Source organism: Ambystoma mexicanum, chromosome 8, assembly GCF_040938575.1.
Source record: "Ambystoma mexicanum isolate Mex_15411 chromosome 8, UKY_AmexF1_1, whole genome shotgun sequence".
In the NCBI taxonomy this organism is placed as follows: domain Eukaryota; kingdom Metazoa; phylum Chordata; class Amphibia; order Caudata; family Ambystomatidae; genus Ambystoma; species Ambystoma mexicanum.
The window spans coordinates 1,508,507,997-1,508,525,154 of NC_090929.1; the positions used below are offsets into that span (position 1 = coordinate 1,508,507,997).

Consider the following 17,158-nt stretch of genomic DNA (forward strand, 5'->3'; position numbering starts at 1 on the left):
TCCACCGTCCCACCGACTGCGACGGTGGCCTCGTCAACGGGGATTCTACAGGAAGCCTGGAGGCCTGAAGTTTTTGATCCGATCCCCCCGGATAATTTATTGCAAGAACAGGCTGTGTCGCTGTCCTCGGGGGAGGACGAGAGCGGGAGAATAGCTGGCCCGGCAGACCTCGGGCTACGAGTGGTTGACAAGTCGTCGACGAGGGGATCGGGTATCTGCCCCTCTTCTCAATCCTCAATCTGTTTTGTCGTTGGAAATTCTGTCCACGCTTCAGTCTTTGGTACAGTCGTTGGACCAGAGACTACCTCAGGTAAACCTGCCACAGTCACCCGTCGACGAGCCGGGCCCGTCCCGTCCACCGACGCACTTATGCACGCCAATCTCAGCACTGGCACCCCAAGAGGAAGGTGAGCTGCCAGATTCGGAGTCGGACAGGGGAGCCATGTCGGATATCTCATCATCCCCCTCCAGGGATCCAACCTGGGAGTCAGAGGTGGAGTTAGAAACCCCAAGAAGCCCAGCTCACCCGTCCCCTCCGGACGACATTGCATCATTCCATTCTATGATGGAGAAGGCGTGTAAGGAATTTGGTTTGTCCCAGGAAGAACAGAAAAAGGACTGTTTTTTGTTCGACCACATGGGTAAGAGAAGGAGGTCTGTGTTCTCAATACCAATACTAGACCACGTGTGGAAGGAAGGGTTGCAGACAATGCGTCGCCCCTTTTCGGAGCCGGCAGTGAAAGGACGCCTCGAGAAAGTCTTTATCCTCCCAACCAACGCCGGAATCAGTGGTGTCGGCGGCGAGGAAGGCGAAGGCCCAGCACAAGTGCACGACTCCGCCTGAAAACGAAGCAAGACGCCAGGATGCCTTTGGCAAAAAAGTGTTTTCCGTGGGAGCTACCACAGTAAAGGCCGCAAACTCTCTGGCTATTGTAGCCAGATACGACGGAGAGATGTGGCACAGGCTAGCGCCGTTGCTGGATCATCTTCTTGAAGAGCATAGGAAGGCAGCGATGTTACTTGTCCGAGGGTGAGGAAGCCGCCAATCACGCAATAAACATCGCGGTGGACCTCGCTGAATCAGGCTTCAAGCAAGTCAATAATGGGGTCGTATTACGACAGTCATGGCTCAAGTGTACCTACTTCAGACCAGAGGTACAATACAAAGTATTAGATATGCCTTTTGAGGGAGACCTTTTATTCGGAGAGAAGGTAGACGAGGCCCTAAAGGGAATGAAAGAGGACTCGGACACAGCACTTTCATTGGGTGCCCTCCAGAGTGGACGAAGCTACAAGTCTTTTCGTCCCTTTAGAGGGGCTTCAGGTAATTCCAGATTCTCTGCGTCTGGAGACAGATCCTTTGTCAGGTCGGCTTACCCCTCCCAAGGGTGCAGGCGTGCTTCCCAAACGGCAAACTGACGCTGGAACTTCCAGACGTCCAGGAAGAGACCATCCTATCCGTCGTCATCGAGAGACAAACAAAATAAAGATCAGCAGTGACAGTCAACACACCGTTCTGGGGGGAAGAGTGTCCGCATATGTCGACGAATGGGAACGAATAACGACGGATCAATGGGTGCTGGACACTGTAAGGAACGGGCACTCTCTACAATTCAAGCACAGCCCTTCCGCACATTCCACCTGCGTTCACCGCTCATTCCCATCTGAGGATACTGCAACAAGAGGTAACACTCATGTTAGCAAAGGGCGTGATAGAATTAGTTCCAACATCAGAGAGGTCAAGGAGTCTACTCAAGATACTTCGTCGTAAAAAAGCCGAACGGCAAATGGCGTCCCATTTTAGACTTACGAGATCGCAACAAGTCTTTAAAGAGCCTAAAATTCCAAATGCTCACGCTGCAGGAAGTGATCCGCGCCGTTCAAGAACGGAATTTTCTAGCGTCCCTGGATTTACAGGACGCGTACTTCCATATTCCAATGTGTCGGAAACACAGGAAATTCCTGAGATTTGTAATAGGGCGGACTCACTACCAGTTCACGGTTCTTCCCTTTGGGCTCAAGACCTCCCCCAGAACGTTCACGAAATGCCTGGCCCCAGTAGCGGCCTGGCTAAGGAAGCAAGGCCACCACGTATACTCATACCTCGACGACTGGCTGGTAAGGGGATCCTCCCCAGCGTCGACCGACACAAGTTTGCAAGCCACCATGCAGCTTCTGCAACAGCTGGGATTTGCCATAAACTTCGAAAAATCCTCTCTGCGGCCATCGAGAACGTTGGTGTTCCTGGGGGCACAGTTCGAGACCCAGTTGGGGCTAGTGAAGCCTTCTCTCGACAGAACCTCAAAACTCAATCAGCTGGTGGGCCGACTACAACAAACCACCAGGCTCTCAGTCAGGAAATACGTTTCGATCCTAGGGGCCATGGCATCCTGCATCCATCTGGTGGCAAACTGTCGCCTATTCATGAGGCCAGTCCAGGAATTCCTCGCGGACCAATGGACACGGGTCCAAGGATCGTGGTCAGACAAGATAACCATCGACGACGACAAGCTGCTTCGGACCCTTCAGTGGTGGCAGAGTTCCCACAATTTGAACAACGGTGTACCCCTACAGGAACCGGAGTTTCAGTGAACCATAGTCACGGATGCGTCCCTAACCGGATGGGGAGCTCGCATGGGTACCCTTCAAACGCAAGGTCGCTGGTCTCCCAACGGAGTCATTCATACACTTAAACGTGTTAGAGCTCAGAGCAGTACGATGGGCTTTGAAGGCATTCCTACCACACATCAAGGGATCGCGAGTACGAGTACTGACCGACAATACGACGGCCATGTTTTATTTGAGAAAACAAGGAGGGATGCGATCAAGAACTCTTTCCATAGAGGCCGAGAAAACATGGCATTGGGCATTGAAGCACAGGATTTCCATCGTGGCTCACCATCTCCCTGGAGTGAGGAATTCGCAAGCGGATTCCCTCAGCAGAAGCATGGCCCAGATACACGAATGGGAAATGGACACACTTCAGCTGATGAAAGTGTTCGAGAAATGGGGTCACCCCCCTCTGGACGCTTTCGCAACCAATGACGACAAGAAATGCGAGCAATTCGCAAGCAGATGGCCTCAGGAGGGTTCCATGGGGGAGGCATTCTCCTTCCCATGGACGGACATGTTCCTTTATGCTTTTCCTCCGTCCCCCCTCATACGGAAGACAGTACAGTGGATACGCTTCACCTGTCGCTGGAACATCCAATAGCGTTTCCGAGAGTCCCAAACCTTCTATCCCGGGACAAAGGCACGGTGTGGCATCACGACCCGGACAGTCTCAACCTTGCAGCCTGGCTCCTGACTTTTCGGAGTTCGGTGCTTTAGACGTTTCGGAGGATTGTCAAAAAATTCTGCAGGCGGCTCGAGCCCCTTCTACCAACAAATCTTACACCTATAAGTGGCGGAGGTTCTGTGAATGGTGTCGAGGACAGTAAGGCCTACAACCGTTGACGGTGACGCCGGAACAAATTCTACCTTACCTGCTTCTCTTGGCAGAGAGTGGTTTATCCTTCACATAGATAAAGGTGCAACTGGCGGCCATCTCGAGGTTCACGAGGAAGAGACCGTCTTCTCTATTCAGCGACAGACTGGTGAAACACTTCATGAGGGGTTTATTTCGTACTTTTCCCCCGGTGAAACGTTTGCCTCCAACTTGGAGTCTCAACACAGTGTTGGCAGGCTTAATGAAACCGCCATTTGAGCCTATGGCCACGTCGGACATGAAATTCATGTCGTGGAAGTTGGCATTCTTAATTGCTATCACATCAGCTAGGAGAATCTCGGAACTGCAAGCGCTGGTCGTAGACCCGTCATACTTGAGATTCTTTAAGGACAAGGTGGTCCTGGCAACTAATCCTACGTTCGTCCCAAAAGTTCCGACAGTGTATCACAAACACTCGTCCATTGTTCTCCCTACTTTCTTCGCGACCCCATCATCAACAGCAGAAAAAGCTCTTCTTACCTTGGACGTTAAGAGGGCTCTGAAATTTTACCTACATCGTACACAGGAACTCCGGTCTACTCGACAATTGTTCATCGCATATGGTCCGTCGACGATGGCAAAAGCAATCTCTAAACAAGGATTGGCTCTATGGGTCTCATCAACGATTGCGTTTTGCCACTCCAAGGCCGGAAGGCCGCTGCAAGGGCATCCTGGAGCCCATTCTACAAGAGCAACGTCCTCCTCAGCAGCATTATGGGCAGGAATTCCGCTGACAGACATATGCCAGGCTGCGGCATGGTCGGTGCCCCACACGTTTACCCGCCACTACTGTCTTGCCAGGCAGCATGCGGACGAGGTGCAGATGGGAAGAGCTGTCCTGCGCCATCTGTTTCAGTAAAGTAAGCTCCACGCTGTGGAGAGTCGTTTTTTCTACCTTTTGATGACAGTATACTTTATGTGGGTAAGGTTATGAGAGTTAACTTATTCCTGCTGTACATATGCATTGTGTATTATGGTGAGGGTATATTACATTACATTCTCACCGCCGTCTCAGATGTTACTGCTATACAATCTATTCTAAGCATGTGAATCCATGAAAGATCCACTGCTGGAGAAGGGAATAGTTTCTTATCTGTAACTCCATTTCTCCAGCATTGGTATCTTTCATGGATTCACATGCGCCTGCCAACCTCCCCGGAATGCAATGTATTTGCTTGGTAGGTTTAACCCTTCCTACTTTGGAGGGGCCGAAATCTGAAGGGGAGCCGCGGGGGCGGGCCTCTTATACTGCGACGGCCTACGGAGCATGCGTAGGCGGGTCCTAAAAGGACGTAGATAGGACACAAAAGTGTCGTAAGTTTTCCTATAGGAAAAGGCTATATATGTGTACCGAGGGTCCCAGTCTGACGACGGGGAATATTCTAAGCATGTGAATCCATGAAAGATACCAATGCTGGAGAAATGGAGTTACAGGTAAGAAACTATTCCCTTCCTAGTCCATACTCCCCTTTACTCCATACGCCCGCCCGCCGTCCCCTCTAATAAGTATCCTGTATTTTGCTAAATGGTCCTTGACCTGGCAATAGAAAAGAACTGAAGGGTGATGTGTAGCTCAGGAAGGCGGGGCTGCGGTCATGTGCAGTTGCCCGCGTAACAATAAAATGACAACATTTTTTGATGCTTAAAGTGCTCCCGTCCCAAAGGGCGGAATGTCCTACAAGTATGGAGGAAAGGGACTATGGACTAGGAGTAAGGTAGTCACACTTTGTCATTCTCGATCACATTAGTCCCAGATGTATAGTGGTGTTTGTCTTTATTGTGATGTAAGTTGACACTTCATTTTGTTTTAAAGTTTACAATATTTAATAGTTTTCTCCCACAGAGCTGGTTTATGAAACTATGAGGGTCACATGTGCACCATGCGATTTATCGATAATAGTGCATGATTTTTCTTGCAAGTGATGTGCATGCCACGGTTTTCTAACATTTGCTTTCCTGAAAGTGGCCCTACGTCATTGATTAATCGCATTGCAGTGTGTGGTTGCACTTTCATGTGGTTCACATCGATGAGATCCCATGCTCCTTGCCAATTTTCTTGCTTTTCTTTTCAGACCCATGAAGATGGAGCTGCAACCACCAAAAGAAAGAAGACTAAAGGGGACTCTGAGAAACCAGATCACTTGAAATCGAAGAAGCCAAAGACCGAAGGGAATGAAACATCCGCTTCTAAGAAAGATGAGAAATGGATTGAGATTCTTAAATTTAATGTGCGTGGTGAGGAGTGTACTTGGGCTGTGCTTTGTGGTCAGAATTTGGATGATCTCCAAATGATCAGAAAATAATTAGATGGTAAATTCCCACGGGCATGACATCTGTGCAAGATCATGTAATGAAGGGATACTGCTGTCTTACCACACCGTAAATGTGCACCTTTTTTTAAACCAAAGAGTTGTTGACGAGTTGTATATTTTAACATTTTTAGCAGGGACACGTGCGTGCCCTCTGACAAAGCTGTCTTTTTTTCATTAAAACATGCACCTTTTTTAAAGCAAAAAGCACATACTTTCAGGTTTTTATGTGACGGACACTGAGCACTAAGCATTTAGTTTGCTTAAAAAAAAAAAGTCTGCTGCTTCATTGCAAATTGACAATATTTCTCCCTTTTTTTTTGTGTACAAATTCAGATTGTTGACTACATCATAGTGTGTTTTACACAGTGAGTATACCTCAAGACTATTATCTGGCAATTGCTTGCTCCTTGTCTGTGTACCAGGTGGTAGGGGCTTCTGCTTGGACCGACGAAAATGCAACACTCAATCTGTATTGTTGGAAACAATCTGTGGTCCTAACAAGGTAGAAGCTGCTGGCATCTGCCAACTCTATGCTAGTCGTCTTTTACCCTGAGCAAAGGACCTACCCACAAACCACCTTAGCGGTAGGGGGCAAGTGACACTGTTACAGTGTACTGTTTCATGATTACCACATCTCACATCTATCAAAAGGACATTTCAAAGAGAGCACTTGGTTTCCTTCGTTTCTTTTTCTTCCACAGTGGATGTGTATTGTTTTTGGCTGCTTTTTCTCTTTGGGCAGGATTCCTGTTCTGGAGAACTGTGCTTGAAGTCGGGCAAGCAAAACATGTAAACACCTTTCTTATTGTGGTGTTGAATGGAGTTTTCAAAGCTTAGGAAAGAAGAATCGAAGATTTGACGCTGGACTTTGTAGTCCATGACTAGGGTGAGGAGATAAGACCCTCAGACACTTTACTCAATTGTCTGTGATCTTTCGTCTTTACATTTTTTAATGATCTCTCCCTCCCTTTTCTGTTCTTTCTTTCACATAACACTCCAGCCTTCGGAGACAGTCCGTATACTGACCCCATCCCATACGAAACTGTGTTTACTTTACACTGGTTATCTCCCATGTGACTGGGGGTTTTGTGGTACGACACTCTCAGCCCCAGAGAGAGTAGCCCCCCGCCCCAAACCCAGGAAAGCTGCAAAAGAACCCACTCCCCACAACTTCCAATATCCATTAGGAGCCCACTCCAGATTTAAATGCAACCTCAAGCCTTGCTGCCCGACTAGGTATGCCAAGCACTAGTCAAAGACTAAAGAAAACTCAGTCGTCTTCACACACTGATAGTGAAAAGCTCTCTACTCAAAATTCAGCGTCCGGGCTCGCACAACCAAAGCACTTATGCTGCCCTCCAAGCAAACCAAATTTGAAGTTACCAGGTAAAGGGGAAGCGAGCGGATCCCAAATATTTGAAATTCCCAAGCCATAAAGCCCTTTACAGGGAAACAAATTGGCAAGCCAGGGGAGATGGCGTCCGGATAAGTGTCAAACAAATGCTGGAAGGACATGGCAGGACTTTGTAATGGCCACTAACCTTTGCAAAGACCTCCTTCCCTATTTCTGATCCCAAAGACTCAAGAACTAATCAAGTCTTTTAAGAGGAACACATGACCGGGTTGGCCAATCGGGAAACCTATATCTGGCGCAGATATTGTAAAAGGGCCACACTTCCCTCCGTCTGGGAGTAGAGGGCATAGTATGGAAATCGACTGGAGAGCCGTGCTCCTGGAGAAACTGCAAGGGGAGAGGCAACCGAGAGATCTGTTTGACGCAATTGTTTCTAAGCTATTTCCACATTTTAGGTGACCGTTTTATAAAGCATATTTTCATCCTTGTTGTCAATATGTACTGGAAGCTTCTAATTTTCTTATTGTTGGCTTGTTTTATGGTATCATGCTGGCCTTTTCCTTTTGAGCATTCTTGGACATTGCAGCATCCAACAATGCTAGAAATAAGCAATGTTGACGTGCGTTAACCAGTGCAAGCCTCTGCAATACAGTGTGTGGCCCCTGTGGAGGAGTCCTTAATTACCCTGTCCTAAATAAGAGCCAGCTCGGCTTCCCTAAAGGCACATGTGAAGATGGGCTTCAGTTGAGAGTAGTCATTGCACGCTCTCCTGGCACAGCAGGCGCCTCCTGTCCATTTTTTTGTTTGTTTTAGTTCCAAAGATGTTGAGAAGACAGAGCTGCTCTTAACGCCAGTAATATGCTGTTTGGGAATAGTTTATATATACACACCACATTTTCCTAAGCCAGCTCTCTGTGTTGCAGCTACTTCCTTGGTTCTTTGTGTAATCTCTTCTTGTAAAATAGCTTTTTCCTCACTCACTGGTTGTGTTAGCTGATCCTGACTCTGGGGGAGGCTATATGAGGGAAGATCACATTGGGAGAGGGGGGACACACTCTGGGGAAGTGTCATGGCATCATCGGATGAGACATGGTATCCCCTTTTCTGTTCTGTGGATATTCCACCCATACCTAATGCCATATTGTTACACCTTCCCTCATTCCCCCTAGGAAGAGTGTTGAAAACATTTTCACCAAATCTGTAGCAAAACCATCAAAAACCGACTTGCCTTTGAAAACCACTTAGAACGTTTGCCCAAACTAAATATGCAAGTCATCAAGAATGGACTTCCATTCCCATAAGCACGAGAATACTGCTAACGGGACCGTCTTGGTCCAAGGCCCTCAGGCCAACCTTCACCTCTTTGATAGACGCTTCCCATGCCTCATCAACTTCCTCTCCGCTCCCGCTGTCCCCCCTCCTCTGTCCTCGGCTACCTTGCCTCTCCCCTCCCTCCCTGCCCCTTCTCTTGCTCCCTCTTCAACTCCTTCTCCAACACCTCCGCAGGGCGTACCTCTGATCTGTACCCCTCCCCGGAAGTTTTTCAAGGGTGGCAACCTTCTCCACATTGCCACTCTAAATTCTCGCTCTGCCATCAAGCACTCCTCTGATATCTGTCGCCTTCTTGAGGAACTGGACCTCGACATCCTCTGTCTCACTGAGACTTGGTTCACTGCCAGCTCTGCCACCAGCTTCGACACACTCCTACCTGATGGCTACAAGATCCTCTCCGTGCCCAGGCCTAACCGTTCAGGGGGTGGTGTTGCCCTTATCTTCCCTGAGTGGATTCCTGCCACTGTCACTCCTACGCAGACCTACTCCTCTTTTGAATGTCTTGTCTGCCGACTCTCTCTCTCTCCTAGCCATTCCCTTACCGTGGCCACTATCTATCGGCCACCTGGTCAAATTTCCTCCTTCCTCTCTGAGTGGGCTGACCTCTCCTCCTCACTCCTGTCCTCAACCACCCAACTCCTCTTTCTCGGTGACTTCAACATCCACCTCGATGCCTCCTGTCCCCCCACTGGTCTCTTTCGCGAACTCTGCAACTCTCTCTCTCTCTCACTCTCCATTCTCCCGTCTGGGCCTACTCACTCTGCAGGGCACACTCTTGATGCTCTGATCTCTTCTGACCTTCCCCTCTCCCTCCCTCTCTCCCTCCCTCTCTCCACTCCTCTCTCCTGGAGCGATCACTTTCTCCTATCCTCCTACCTCTCCCTCCCTAACCCACAGGCAAAGCCACCCTCTTCACTGCCTCCCACCTTCTCGGTCATCCGACCCATGAAGCGCGTGTCAGTTGAGGCTTTCGCTGCTACCTTCTCGCCCCCTTCTCCCCCCTCGGCTGACTCCCACCCTGACACAGCCCTCTCCATGCTCTATTCCTCTATATCTGATACTCTCGATATCCTTGCCCCCGTCATGAGAATCCGCCTGAAGCCCAAAGCCAAATGTAACTCCTGGTATGACTCGGATCTCGTCACCCTAAAACGCAAGTGCAGGGTGGCAGAGAGGAAATGGCGTGCTTCATGTTCATCCTCTGACAAACTGGCCTGCCGCCTGCTCCAAAGGCAATACCGGCTCTCCGTTCTCACCAAGAAGAGAGCCCTTATCCAAGCCCGCATCTCTGAGGCATCTAACAACTCGGCCGAACTCTTTAAAATCTGCAAGGAGCTGGCCAACCCTGCTGCAATCTCTACCTCTCCTGTCCCCTCCCAGGCCCTTTGCACTGCACTGGCCTCGCACTTCATCTCAAAAACTCAGGACATCCTGTCCTCGCTCTCCTCCTCTCACCTCCCTCCCTCTCTTCCCGGCTCTTCCTCTTGCTCTCTTGCAGCCGCCCCTCCGCCCTCCTTCTCTGCTTTTCCACCTTTTTCTGCTGATGAGGTTTCCAGACAAGTCCGATCTATGAAAGCCTCGTCTAAACAGGTTCACCCCTGTTCCTCCAAAACCATCAAGGACCACATCGACTCCCTGGCTCCTGCCCTGGCTGACTTTTGCAACCACTCATTCGCCTCTGGAGTCTTCCCATCCCCCCTCAAGCACTCCCTTGTGCACCCCCTCCTCAAGAAACCCTCTTCCGACCCCTCCTGCCCGGCCAACTATCGCCCAATCTCCATTACTCCCTTCCTGGGCAAGCTCCTGGAGAAACTGGCCATCTCCCAGCTTAACCTCCATGCTGAATATGTTGGTAACCTTCATGACCATCAATCCGGCTTCAGAGCGGCCAGAAGCACGGAAACTGCTCTCCTGAACATCCGTGAGGACCTGCTCCTGAACCTAGATTCCAACACTCCCTGTGTTCTCATTCTGCTCGATCTCTCCTCTGCCTTTGACACTGTCAACCATTCCATCCTGCTCAACCGTCTCCGTGATAACCTGGGTATCACTGGTCAGGCTCTGGCATGGCTGACCTCTTTCCTTTCCGGTCGACCCTCCCAGGTCCAAATGGGCTCCTTCCTCTCCGACATCTTTTTCTCCACCTGTGGTGTCCCCCAGGGATCCAACCTCTCTCCCTGGCTTTTCAACCAGTATCTGGCACTCCTTGCCCACCGCATCGCCGCTCTCTGCCCCCACTTCCAGTGCTATGCGGACGATACCCAGCTCATTTTCAGGCTACCCTCGGCCTCCTCCTCTTCTTCCCTCATCTCCGACTGTCTGTCTGCTATCCAGGAATGGTGTGCCGCCAATGACCTCTGCCTTAACGCCAGTAAGACTGAGATTCTACTCATCGGCACACCCACTCCCTCCTTCCCTGCAGCTCTCTGGCCGGCCTCCCTTGGCCCCCTTCCTGCCCCTACCTGCAAGGCTAAAAACCTTGGGGTCATCTTTGACTCCACACTCTCCTTCTCTCCTCATATATCTGACGTCTCTAAGAAGTCACACTACCAGCTGCACCTCCTCAGAGGTATTCTTCCCTTCCTCTCCTTCCCCCAGAAGCTCACTGTCTCCCGAGCCCTGGTTCTCTCAAGGCTGGATTACTGTAACAGCCTCTATCTTAATCTGCCTGCCTCCACTCTCCGCCCTCTGCAACTTATCCAGAACAGAACTGCGAGACTTGTCCTTGGCCTCAAGCCCAGGGACCGTATCTCTCCAGGACTGAAATCTCTTCACTGGCTCCCAGTGGCTGCGAGGATTAAGTTCAAAACCCTCTGCATTGTCCACAAGGCCTTCTGGGGCCTGGGGCCTAAATACCTTCAACTCTCTCTTCCTAAATATCTTCCTTTACGAGCCCTTCGCTCATCCGTCTCCAACTCCCTCATGGTCAGCCGCTTCTCGAAGCAACGAGCTGGGGGTAGATCTCTCTCCGCAGCAGGGGCCTCCCTCTGGAACAGCCTTCCTGCCTCCCTGAAACTTGAGGAGAACCATCTCCGGTTCCGGAAGCACCTCAAAACCTTCCTCTTCGCTTCTGCCTTCTCTCTCCCTCTCCCCTGCTAAACCTGCTTAACTCCCCACTGAAATTCTGCACTAAACCTGCATCTTGGCCACTCTCAGCGACCTCGGTCCAGGGCCCAGCCACTCTCCACTTGCACTGCCTCCCTGGCTCCCCCTGCACTGTGGGACTGTCACTGTATCCCTACAGCCCCCTTCTAGCACTTGCTCTGCACTTACCTCGCACTTGCCACCAGCTGGCCCTTTTATTTATTATTATTTTATTATGCTACTTACCGTGTACTGCACTTTCCCTCCCACCTCCTCCCCCTGCACTTTTCTCCTTTTCCCCTTACCTCTGCACTTGCCCGATCTGAATGACACCTGGCCTAGTAGGATCGTTTGTCTGTCTTCCCCTTGTTTCCCTCCCTCCCTGCTTCGTCGCGCCTTGAAACACTTGTGTATAGGCGCGTTACAAATACCATATCATATCATATCATACTGGGATGAGGAAGAGGGATATAGTAATGCAGATTACACAAGGCCAGGAGCAGAAGGAACGCTCTAGTTGAGGGGGTGAGGCAGCCAATGGTGAGACACGGTATTTCCCCTTCTTTGTTCCTCAAACCCATCCTGTTTTTTTAGGTGGTCCCGACTCTTACACCCCCACCCCCCACTCCTCCCCTTTTTACACAAACACTGGGCTGAGGAAAAGGATGACTGAGAGTAACAACATCAACTTAGACACATCGTACTGGACATGTCCCGCTATTCGGGCCAGGCAAAGTCATGCACTTGACTCTTAATTGCATACACCTGATACTAATTAGCTCTCCTCACACGAATAAAAGGCAGAACCCAAAGATACGCTTTGAGCAAGGCAGAGCACAAGTACGAGCAGGGCTTCCGGGACGAAGGCAAATCTATTGGAGCAGAGTGATGGACCAAGGGACGAGAGCTGATGTTCGAAAAACCCAAGAGTTCCCTACTGGAGCTCGTTGCCCACAACAGGCCGCAAAAGCCACGTGGAGAAGGCCAGATCTCGCAAGCGAATACTGCATTCTGTTTCAAGGACACCAGCGACCCACCCAGGTGAACGGCAGAGTTGGGAGGCAAAGCCAAGCCTGTGGTACTAATCTTGACTCGTGAATTAGAGATCACAAAACCGAGAAAGAGACGCACACAGCCGGTGAGTTGGCAAGCAACCTGAGAGACCAGTGTTTGTTTATTTGTATAGCGCGCAAAACCCGAAGGTATGTAGGCACTTAAGCTTAGCTTCAGTGCTTCAGGTTACAGAAAGGAAGCATACAAGGTTTATTAAAATATCACAGAATGTACAAATGGTGACATATAATACGCAAAGTGCAAGGAGAGAAGTACAGGATAATTGCATCCATTGAGCCTGACCCCATGTTACGGGTGGCGGGTGTGTGTGTGTGTGTGTATACGTATATATATATATATATATATATATATATATATATATATTCTCCTACCTTATGTTGTAGGGCGGCAGCAGCACACTGATGCAAATGTCAAATCAGTGATCAAATAGATGGTGCCTACCCCATCTTACAGGCCGGCAGCAGCACACAAATGCCATTTTATAGGGCAGAGGCAGCATGCTAATGCAATACAAAGAAGTATAAGGGCATCATCAGGCTAGAAAAGAGGGATGTAGTAGAGAGGGGGCATGCGGGCGTCGCAGGCGACCATAGAGGAGGGAGGGTGGGAGGCATGCAGGCATCACAGGCGACCACAGGTGAGGGTGGGAGGCATGCAGGCATCACTGGCGACCATGGGTGAGGGTGGGAGGCATACATGCATCACAGGCGAGGGTGGGAGGCATGCAGACGTACCCATATCTGACGGGGGCCTTTGTGTGGGCCTTTGTGGTCTGGTGCCGGCTCCTGCTTCCCGGTTCGGCTGATTGGCCTATCATGGCAGGCCAACCAATGCGAGAGGGAGTTGGGGCCAGGCCACACAGTAAACCAGCAGATACAAATAATCCAGCCATCTTTGAAGGCCGAAAACACACATGGATGAAGGTGCACAGTGCACAAAGAGAATGAAATGCCCAGGAAATGGGATTTCTCCATATAGTGGGATTGCGCTTCTGCAATTGACGTACCGAAAATGTCATTAGGAATATTTGTAAAGTAGAAGCGCAGAAATGCGCATCAGGCACAAATAAGTCCACAAAGCCAAAGCTTACCTCGGCAAGATGAGGAGGGGTCCAGTGAGGTTAGGAGGCCAAGCGAAGTCCGTAGGAGGAGCATTGCAGGCTCTGAGATGGTGAAGAGCAGGGCAGAAGTGTGTGTGTTAAAGAAAACATGGAACACACCCTCCTGCATAAATATTCACCACACTTGATGTTCAGTGATTCAAGACCTGCTGTTTATTGACGCATTCAGTTCTAGAAATACATCTTGTATTGCCCTCTATCGGTGACACGTCTAGCAGACGTACAGAGGAGCTGCTTATTGTCGGGATTTAACCCGGTTATTACTACAACAACAGACTGCACAACATAAGTTTGTGTCACAGAAAATCAGCCCTGGTTTAAAAAAGGCATTTACAATTTGCTGAAACACGTGTCACCGATAGAGGGCAATACAAGATGAATTTCTAGAACTGAATGTGTCAATAAATAGCAGTTCTAACATCAACTGTGGCGCATTTGTGTGCAGGAGGGTGTGTTCTATGTTATTAATAATCTAGTGGTGGGGTCTTGTACCTTTCCCTTTCAAGTGCAACACGGTCAATGTTGCCTAACATTATCTAGGGTTGCGGAGTATCATAAGTTGGTTCAAGCTTATCCCCATTTTCCGTTTAGTGTGTGTTAAAGGTATGTGTGTTAAAGTTTGAAATAGCAACAGTATATCGCAAGTGAAGGCTGCATGCATGTGGATAAGAAGCGAGGAAAGGCAAACCTATGAATGTCCTTTGATGTTGACCGCTGTGAAATTGGCAATACTAAGTAATGTACGGTTAAAGGAAGTAGCCCACTCGAAAGTCTCTGTGAAAGGTACATTATTTAAAGTGATAAAGCGAGTGAACAGCAAAAGTGAAGGAAGATTCATTCCTAGAGGGAAGAGTGAAAGTTAAACTGTGAATGAGTCAAAGTGGTCCTGCTGTGGTCTGTAAAGAAAGCCACGTACTTTCGAAAGTCTTTGACATACGAAAGTGGTCCGAGCCCTACTGAGGGAGAACCGAAGTATAATGAGCTTGGGGAAGGGACCCCCTTGCAAGTTTGTGTTTAACTTTATCGTGAGAGGTCTGAGCCTGACAGAGGGGGACCTTTGTGAACCTTTTGGTTGAAACATTATTTTGGAAGTCTGGGAAAAGGGACTTTAACGTGGAATGCGTAGAGGCGGGCCTCCTTCCACATTTTGGAACAGTTTGTGTGTCATCCTACCTGCAGGCACTGCCTTACTCTGTGAGGAGGTGAGCTGGTTCAACCAAATAATTTGAACACTCATTTTTCCGTATGCATACATTTCACCCTTTTAACCTTTTTTGCACAAGATATTGGGCAGGCATTAGGTTTTGTTAGCATAGGCCATTTTGTTTTGACACTTTCCACTAGGACTGTTATTTATTATTTGATGGTGAAGACTATGCCCATCTTAGTAATAGGGTAAAGTAGGAGTTTCTCCAGCTCTAACAATTTCAATGAAGATTTTACAAACTGTACCCATTGTGTCGGTGCCATACTTGCGATACCATGCCTTCCCTACAGAAGCCAAGAAAAGACTTCAGGGCATTTGCAGGTGATCCGCGGTCGCTTCCACCTTACCGTAGTTCGTGAAGATGCCAGAGAGCCCTGCAGGAGCCTTGAAGAGCAGAAAAGCCGGGAAAAGGGAAGCCGTGAGCAAGGTGCTGAACACTTGCCAGCTAACACAGAAGAGACAAAATACACCAGGAAGAACTGGCGAGTCCACGTAAGGGACTGGCGAGATACCACCGGGGCATATCTGCAGACATGTTAAACGCCATTAATGAACAAAACAGCCCCTCAAAGAATACATGCAAGTGAACATTGTTATGAAAGGGTAACAGTAATCAGAACAAGAGACTTATGCAATACACAAATGAAAGAGGTCCTGGCAGGATAGTACACCAGGCAGACACAATACCAGAAAAGGCTAATATAAGAGACTCTAGGTATTGGAAATGTGCACAGGGTCAACATAAGAAAGCCATGGCAGGAGAGTATACCAGGCAGAAGCCAGTTGTGAGAAATCCCTGGCACGAGAGTATGCCAGGTGGATGCTGATTGGGCACATTCGTCTTTATAAGCCCCAACAAGAAAGGATATCGGGCATTAAGATGAACACATTTTGAATTAGTTTAATTTGTATTTGGTTAATAAAATATTAACCTTTTACATACAAAGCTTTACAGAAATAAGTAAAAACTAAACACAACATACATTACATTCCACAACAATGAATACACTCTCGTGAGATTTTGAAGCATCCACTTTAAATATGCTAAATAAGTTTGAACTGTGTCCAGAATCTGAGGACAGCAGGAATTAATGACCTACAATTACTGCTTAAGATCCATTGCAACAAATTATCAACACCAATAAAATTCGGCCTATGAACAAACTCTTTGAAATGCCTCAAGCATATTCCAGATAAAACTGGGCATTTCATCAACAAATGATTTAAATTATCAGCTCCATTAATATTCGCACAAAAAAGACAATAAAACAATTAATTTGGTAAAAATGTACAGATGGTTAAAATGTCTCCAATAGGTAATAAATTGAACCTGAATCTTATAAAAGTTGATCACATACACTTGGTGATCTCTTAAGATGGAGAGCTTAAAATACTCCTTTTCATGTTAATTCCTTAACTGGGAAAAGAGTCCATACTCATCCAACCAGTCTTTATTGTATACTGCTTGCTTTACTTTACACAGATTCTTAATCAAAAGTTCACCCGGTATAGCCATCTCAGACATGTTTACACACGCCTGTGAGAAGACTGTAACCATGTTCTCTGCCCTTAAATTCGATAGATGCTTCAAATCATACAAAAATGAATCTTTCGGTGGTTCAAGATTTTCTTATAGAATAACAGAAGTCTCCATTTAGCTACCGCCATCCAAGATTTAATTGCCAGCTCAAAACCAATCACTGAGGCGGAAAACGTCCTGGAAGCTTCAATAACCTACGCCATATCCTTTTCTTGATTATTTTCCTTTCCCCAGAAAATATGCATGATTTTCTGGGGTTCACCGCTATGCCCGACGGCACCGCAAATCGTTCCATTACTTCCAGAACATATTGGAGGTTTTCTTCTGGGTATCGTAGATATTACAGCATATCGTCAGCGTATAAAGAAATCAGATGCAATTCCCCATTAATGTTTATCCCTATCGTATCATACTGTTGCCTTAGATATATCGCATGGGGCTCTAATGCTAAGATATACAGCATGGGGGACCACAGGCATCCCTGTCTTGTACCCCTGCTTAGTTGCCACCTTTCCGATATGATCGCTCCCGTTTTGACCCACTTGAGGTACCCAGGTCCTATCCCGTAACTGGACAGGGCTACTATTGACCATGGCCATTTCACTGAGTCAAATGCTTTTATTGCATCTAGCCATACATTTGCAATTT

The 17,158-nt window shown here is 48.3% G+C and overlaps 1 protein-coding gene across 1 annotated transcript in view; it reads left to right on the plus strand.

Annotated features, from left to right (window-relative positions):
- The window catches only part of PDCD11 (programmed cell death 11), a 1,291,633-nt gene that overhangs the window by 52,340 nt on the left and 1,222,135 nt on the right, over window positions 1–17,158 (plus strand). Inside the window, exon 3 of the mRNA XM_069611704.1 lies at window positions 5,560–5,715. Within this exon, the coding sequence (XP_069467805.1) occupies window positions 5,560–5,715 (156 nt within the window). The remainder of the gene's footprint in view (window positions 1–5,559; window positions 5,716–17,158) is intronic.